The sequence below is a fragment of the Bacillus rossius genome, chromosome 1 (assembly GCF_032445375.1).
Source record: "Bacillus rossius redtenbacheri isolate Brsri chromosome 1, Brsri_v3, whole genome shotgun sequence".
Lineage (NCBI taxonomy): Eukaryota > Metazoa > Arthropoda > Insecta > Phasmatodea > Bacillidae > Bacillus > Bacillus rossius.
The window spans coordinates 339,469,850-339,477,965 of NC_086330.1; the positions used below are offsets into that span (position 1 = coordinate 339,469,850).

At 37.7% G+C, this 8,116-nt stretch overlaps 1 protein-coding gene across 1 annotated transcript; it reads left to right on the forward strand.

Moving 5' to 3' along the window:
• Nucleotides 1–6,192: 6,192 nt before the first annotated feature.
• LOC134528213 (putative gustatory receptor 28b) lies at nucleotides 6,193–7,121 on the forward strand. The gene is made up of 2 exons (XM_063361632.1): nucleotides 6,193–6,233; nucleotides 6,539–7,121. Exons 1-2 carry the CDS (start codon nucleotides 6,193–6,195, stop codon nucleotides 7,119–7,121), a joined length of 624 nt encoding a protein of 207 aa, XP_063217702.1.
• The last annotated feature ends 995 nt before the right edge of the window (nucleotides 7,122–8,116 follow it).

Sequence of the window (8,116 nt, forward strand, 5' to 3'; positions counted from 1 at the left end):
CCTGCGAGTCTTCAAAGGAAATACTATGGTTACAGCAATTGTTGTTGGACTTGGATGAAAAATATGATTGTATTAAGCTATATGTTGACAATCAGAGTGCCAATAAGTTAATTAATAACCCAGTATTTCACAAACGAACCAAACATATAGATGTCAAATACAATTTTATTCGAGAGAAAGTGGAGAATGGTTTAATAAATATGTCCTATGTCCCAAATAAGAATCAGCTTGCTGATATATTAACAAAGCCATTGCCCACTCAACCTTTTGTCTTTCTAAGAGAACAAATAATAATGGATAAGCTGTAATAGTGTAATGTTTAAGTGTAAAATATTTTTTTTTGCTCTCGTGATGTAAAATTTTAGTGGGAGTGTTAAAAAAGAAAAATAAAATTTTGATCTTGGTTGAATAGCCACGTTGTCGTTGCCCATTGTGTTACATATTTTTGTATAGATATCTATGACTGTTGTGTATTCTTGCTGTGCAATCGTTTGTTACTTTAAATAAAACATATTAAAGTAGTTTTTATCAGTTTTATTCACTAAGAAACCCTAACTTTAATAGTAATGTTGTCCTGTAGTCTCGTAGCTTTATAGCCTCCTAGTCTTATAGCCAAATAACAGGCTAGGCCTAAGACTATTTGGAGCCAAATACTTTTGACGCCAAAGACCGCTGGAGCCAAACGACTGACGGAGTCAAAGACCGTTGGAGCCAAATGGCTGTTGGAGGCATTATATCCTTTCGTAAAATTGACGATCCCATCCTACTGAGTTGAATAAACGTGAAAATGTACCTCCTTTTCGTTAAATGCGCTACCTTTTTGTAGAATTTTCGACCGAATGTGCGAACTTTTCGTTGAACGCTTGACCTGTATATACATTACGTTTTCGGTATGTACAATGCGTGTACATTGCGTAGTCCTTGCGTGTACATTGCATGTATAGCGTGTACATTGCATGTAAATTGCGTGTATTGCGTATACATTACGTGCTGGAGTAAACGGAGCGATTGGGGCATTGGAGCTTTCGACCACTTGGATCAATTGGAGCAGTTGGAGTTCTTGGAGCAATGGTGCATTGGAGCTCTTAGATCGTTGGAACACTTGGAGCTTTGGAGCTCTTAGAGCATTGGAGCAGTTGGTGCTTAGCGTATATTGGTGAGATCGTATTCCAGTGAAGAGCCCGTATCACACCAAATTGAATTTACATTAAAATGTGCTTCTTATTTGTCGATGAATGAGCATAAATAAGTCTACCCAGGACATGATTGGTTTCATGGTTTTGAGACGATTGTTATATTGTCGTGACATTGTACATGGCTTGTTAAAATGATGGTCGCATATCGGCGAATGAAACCCCTTGGTTGGGAGATGCTTGGCCTATGCGTATGATTTTGTACATGAACAGTTAAAAAAATTGTCGAGTATCGACGAAAAAATACCTCTTAACTGCTGATTTGTTGTGTTTGACCACCTAATGGATGCGCCTGGCTATCAAATACATATGACTTGTCACTTAAAGGTCTTATGTTCCTGAACGCTGAGTAGACATTCCTGGACATAGACTAGGTCTAGCCAACAACTACTATATGCCTGGCCAATAACTGCTAATGTTAGCTTGACCTCCATCTGGTAGTGCCTTACCACCAAATGGACGTGTCTAGCCAACAACATGAATATGGCCTACGATAAATACATATCTGACCACTAAATATACATGCCTGGCCACCGACTGGACGCACATGGCCAACAGCTGGTCGTGTTTGACCTTCAAATGCGTGCCTGGCCACAGACTGAATGTGCCTAACCACCGACTGTATATGCCTGGCCGCCTATTACGTGCCTGGCTACTGAATAGACATACCTAGTTAATCAACTATTATGTATAACTGACTCTAAAACACATGTCAAGGCATTCAAAGGATTCGCTTCGCCTTTTAAGAAGACTGTAGAACTCGAGAAACGCTAGTCATTTACTTGTTTGTAATTGAAATTTTTATGTAATAAATATTATGTTTGAATTTTTTTTTATTTCCCGAACCTGTAACCTTTACGATAATTTTTATTAAATTAGTATGTTTTTACATGAAATTATATTTTTTTTCATTGACCAAGGATTGAACCATGGACAGGAATCCACCGATTAAATCATTATATTTATTGTGTTTTTTTGTTGAATTTTGGAATTTGTCCCGAAATACTAGCTAAATAATTACATCATTTTAATATGGCGGTCATGACGGCTTATAGAAGGCTGGTATATGAGGAACCTAAGCCGCTTTTATGATTTTGAATATCATTTATTGATATTATTTTTTACATAAAATTTAATTTTTTTGTATCGCCCAGGATTTGTAGCATGGGCAGGAATCAATCGATTCAATAAGGATATTAATTGCAAATTTTTTTTAGTGAATTTGGGAATTTTTCCCGAATTTATAGCTAAGTAATTATGAATTTCCAAGGTGGCGACAAAATTTCAAGATGGTGGGTGCCTCAGTAATAATAAATGATTACTGCACTCTAGCGGGTAAAACTTAAAATAATATGACGGTATTGCACTCTAGTAGACATAAACAAGATGTCGGTGTCCAGTAGACGAAAACAAGATGGCTGACATGATGTCATAGGTACTGGCTGGTGATATATACGTTGGCATTAGTGGTGGGAGGTTAGTCTTCGCTCGGTAGCTCTCGTGGTGTACACATCACTGGGGAACAAGCTGACTGCTCTGCCTGGAGGTTCATTGCCTCTGAGAGCGCGGAAAGTGCGTGAACCATTTTGTGTGCATGGCGAGTGCCGAGAGGCAGCGACCAACTGCAATTGAACGCGTCCTGTCGGTGGCGAATACAGGGGTTCAGCTGTGATGAGCAGTTGGATTTGTTGGAAATACATAAATACCAACTCGTGGACCATCTGGCGGGAGGGGCGGTTGCTTTCGTGGCTCGCCGAGGATCAAGTGACGGCGGAACTTAAAGTTGGACGCCGCGCTGGGCCTGGAGTGTTGGCACTGCCGGCGATGCAGCAGTAATCGACGAGTCGGGGCGTTACACACACTTCTAAAGCTGCACATCGTCGGCAGGAGGGAAAGAGGAGTAGTACCCTCGGAACCTCGCGCCATGCATGAAAGGTCCCGACGCGTCGGCTGATGGAGAGAGAAACCTGAACGAGTGAATCGGTGAGTGACTGGAGCAACAGTCAGCTTCGGGGGCTGCGCAATCGCGCGGGGCACTGACTGTCTGCGGGAGCGGACTGACAGAATCCCGCGCGGTTGCCTGTTAACTAACCTCTTTCCCACAGCGGAACTCTACACTTTTCACGATTATATGCCTCCTCGGCGACTGGCCGGACACGTACCTGTTGGGGGGTCACTGTGCTGCCGCGCGCGGCCTTGGAGCTTAACACTACACTCGCACAACGAGATTAACTAGGCCACTTTTGACACAATACTTTACAAGCCTCTAAATACAGACATCACGACACTTCCATACATCAGTTAGCCACCTAACTGAGGGGGAAAGGGTGACCTTCCCCCCGCCTGACATCTACACTAAATAAATTAAAGCCAAGCACCACAGCGACAGCTACTTAACAACTTGCAGGACCGTGAGCCACTATTAATCTTAAAATCGCACACTTCGCGCCCCGCCGTCGTTTCTAATGATTCTAATAAAGTGACGGGGTCGCAATCTTGAATTGACTTCCCACATAGCGAGTTATGGGAACATAATAGTTCCTGGTATCCCTGTCACACGCTCCCGGCCGAGCATATGAAGAAACGGCGGCGGGAGGTCAGTCTGCCGGCAACTTCCGTGGAGGAAGGATCAGTCGTCTTTTATTTTTGATCTCACCGGGTTCGAACCAATTACTATGTGACGTAAATGCGTTTTTATTAAAATTTTATTAAATTATGATTAATTAGATTTTTATAAATTTAATTTTTTTTTTCATTTAAATCAGATAATAAATGAAGATTTTCAAAATAACGGCAGTAACAAAAGTGAAACGTTCTAGAATACAATATGGTGGACGAAACGTAAAGTGTACTAATGACGTTATAGTTATCCTAGATGGCGGGCGTAACGAAATGTGCAACGTACCTAGAATCCATGATGCAGTTGTAACGAAAAGAGCAACAGTGTTTTTTAAATGATTTTTATTACAATTTGATTAATTTAATTTTTATAAACTGTCAATTTTTTTTTTCATTTAAATCAGATAATAAATGAAGATTTTCAAAATAACGGCAGTAATAAAAGTGCAACGTTCTAGAATACAATATGGTGGACGAAACGTAAAGTGTACTAATGACGTTATAGTTATCCTAGATGGCGGGCGTAACGAAATGTGCAACGTACCTAGAATCCATGATGCAGTTGTAACGAAAAGAGCAACAGTGTTTTTTAAATGATTTTTATTACAATTTGATTAATTTAATTTTTATAAACTGTCAATTTTTTTTTCATTTAAATCAGATAATAAATGAAGATTTTCAAAATAACGGCAGTAATAAAAGTGCAACGTTCTAGAATACAATATGGTGGACGAAACGTAAAGTGTACTAATGACGTTATAGTTATCCTAGATGGCGGGCGTAACGAAATGTGCAACGTACCTAGAATCCATGATGCAGTTGTAACGAAAAGAGCAACAGTGTTTTTTAAATGTTTTTTATTACAATTTGATTAATTTAATTTTTATAAACTGTCAATTTTTTTTTTCATTTAAATCAGATAATAAATGAAGATTTTCAAAATAACGGCAGTAATAAAAGTGCAACGTTCTAGAATACAATATGGTGGACGAAACGTAAAGTGTACTAATGACGTTATAGTCATCCTAGATGGCGGGCGTAACGTAATGTGCAACGTACTTAGAATCCATGATGCAGTTGTAACGAAAAAAGCAACAGTGTTTTTTAAATGATTTTTATTACAATTTGATTAATTTAATTTTTATAATTTGTCAATTTTTTTTATTAAAATCTGATGATAATAATTTCCAAAATGGCGGCCGTAAAAGAATTTGCAACTGTGACGTCATAATCTTAGAAAACGACAGCGGCTTAGGACTTAGGAATTTTAAGCCGATTTTATGAATTTTTGAGGACAAAACCTGGGAATTTTCTCTTAAAACGACAATTATTTCCTTAAAAAATAATTAAGTAATTTATAGGAATTTTCAGTCATTTTGAGTCATTTTTTAGGAATTGTGAGTCCAAGATGGCCGCCGTGACATCATAATCAAAGACGTCGTTCGACATCACCACCACCACGACCCTGGACACTGGCGCAGGATTGCCATTTAAATATTACTTGCACATTATATTATATCTACATTAACAATACTCAAATGGAATGAATTAAACCAATATTTTTAATTATAGATTTTACTGTCATTTTCGTATAAAATAAATACTACAAAATGTTTCATTAAATAAGCACAATAGGTACTATGTATTTTAAATAAATTTGTTAAAAGTAAAAAAAATTCACATTTTAGAAGATTTATTTAAAAATAAATCCTTTTTTTTTAGTGCCTGTCGAATTTTATCGTCACTAACAAATAAATTAAATTAATTTATGTTATATGCGAGAAGGTATAAACACAAAATATATTTCTATACTTATCTGAACCATTTTTTCCTAAACTTACAATAATAGTAAGAAAAGTTTAGTTTTGCACATCATTTAACAGTGAAAAAAATAAAAACAACGAATTAATGGAATTTAAAACTATGAGTTATTTTCCACGCTTATTTTAATAACACATTTTTTAAAATTACATTTCAGATATACCTGATAACGTAAAAGCTGCACCAGAACCAGATTTCACCTCATGCCTTCAGCCTGTTGCCTTTGCCTCGAAGCTGCTCGGTCTCGATACCTTCCGAGCGACTACAGAAGTCCATGAAGACGGGACCACCAGGACTACCCTCAAGAGGTCTATCACAGCTTCTGTGTACTCTATCACTCTTGTAACATTTATCATGTTTCTCAACATGCGAGGTGTCATTTTCTTTGAGGATCCCTTGTTGCAACGATGTGGAATGTTGTTCACATATTATATAAATGTGTGCATGGTTAATGTATGTATTACAATTCTGGTGGGGTTCATAGTGATGCAACTTAATAATGATTACAGGCAGAAAATGTTTGAGAAATTTGAGTTTATAGATAAGAAATTACTGCAAAATGCCGGTGAATATTACAGAAAATGGAGAAGATCCACCAGAGTATGTCTAATTTGTTGTTACTTTATCATTACTTGTGTTATTTTTAGTACTGAATATGCACGTTTTATGTCAGTTTCATTACTTGAACAAATTTATTTCCTAATGTACTTACGAGACTACACACACATGACTATGGTGGCTAACCTCGTAAATTTAGTGCTTCTTATAAGACAACGGCTAAACATTTTAAACACTCATTTACAAGACCTACGTCACAAGACACAAATTACCACTGATGCCTTTCGCCACAGACGACTAGAATGCCAGGAAAATATTGAAAACTGCACTTTTTTTGTACGAACCAGATCAAACTGCAACTCAACATATTCTGAGTCTATAACGAATGATGACTCAGCAAATACTAGACATGAATCCTTCAAGGAAAACATTTATCTCCTAAGAACAGTTTACAATAATATAGGAAAGATTATAAAACTGGTAAACTCTGCGTATGGAGCTGTGGTTCTGTTCTGCACGATGACTGCGTTCTTCACAGCAGTTTTCAGCATAAGTTTAGCTTTTTCTGTTTTAGGTAGTCAGTCAACATACTTTGACGAAATTAACAGCATTGTGGTGTATTTATCTATCTCATGGGCATGTTTATACATCAGCCAGACAGTTGCCATAGTTTACTCGTGCAGTGCTACTGTAACGGCTGCTAGGATGACGGGAGTTCTGGTACAGGATCTCCTCTTGAAGCCAGGAGTAGATAAGGAGGAACAGCAGGAGTTGAAGGAGTTCTTAGACCAAGTACACAACACAGATGTGGCTTTCACTGGTGCAGGTTTCTTCACTATGAACCTAGCACTGCTCCCCTCTATGGCTGGGTCGGTCACATCGTATATCCTTGTACTGCTGCAGCTTACTTCTCCTGAGAAAACACATTAATTGTATACATTAAAAAAAATTAATTCACCATCTGATGAGTGTTAAATGTCCCTGCTATTTAGATTTTGCACAAAAAATCTTATAAAAATAGATCTTGTTGTGTGACAATTATGCGAGTGTCTTAAGAGGGCATGCATGCTTGAAATGTAATTTAAACTAAACTCATTATTTCTTATCTTAAATGTAACTTGTAAAGTATTCGTTAAAATAGGGTTTCAATTGATAAATATAACCTGAATCAACATTAAAGAAAAGGATAATGACTGTTTAGTTGTTACATTTTGGGTCTATTTATGAGTATAAAATACTATATTTACGCTCAGGCGTATTATTGTAAATATGTTCCGCTCCTAGCTGTCGTAAGCTACCACAATAAAAGGTTCAGCCTTGGGATACCGAATGGTTACGTTGTGTTATACTATTTTAAGACCTAGAATGATAAACAATTATAACAAATATACTTGTACTTATTGATGTTTAGCGATTTTGGAATTAGCGCTAGAATTATCGGTTTATTTGCGAATGAACTCCGTGGGGCAAGTAGTATAGGAATGTATGTCCGAGGACTGGCTTCTGGCTGAGGCGCCTGAGGTGCCGACCGCCATATTGGATTGTGACGTCACGGCGGCCATCTTAGATGGTTGTGACCTTTGACCTTTGACCTTTGACCTTGACCCCGGCGGCCATCTTGGATCCGCCATTTTGGATGACGTCATTGTGTTCTAGAAAATTCCGGCGATGTGTTTTACGCCATATTGGATGATGACGTCACAGTTGCACTTTCCGTTACGGCCGCCATCTTTATCTTTTTTATTTATTATCCGATTTTAACGATATTTTTAAAAATTATAAAAAATTCAAATAATAAAATTTTAATAAAATACTTATAAAAAATGTACTTTTACAACACGGAGTTCGAAGTCCTCGGTTCGAACCCGGTGAGGGCAAAAAAAAAATGGCGACCGATCCTTCCTCAATGGTGGTTGCAGGCAGAC

Excerpts from the sequence above, each read along its gene's own strand:
- LOC134528213 (XM_063361632.1), top strand. The coding sequence starts at position 6,193 with ATGCCGGTGAATATTACAGAAAATGGAGAAGATCCACCAGA. Across the intron at positions 6,234-6,538 it reads AATGGAGAAGATCCACCAGA|ATCAAACTGCAACTCAACAT; the intron begins GTATGTCTAATT and ends TGTACGAACCAG.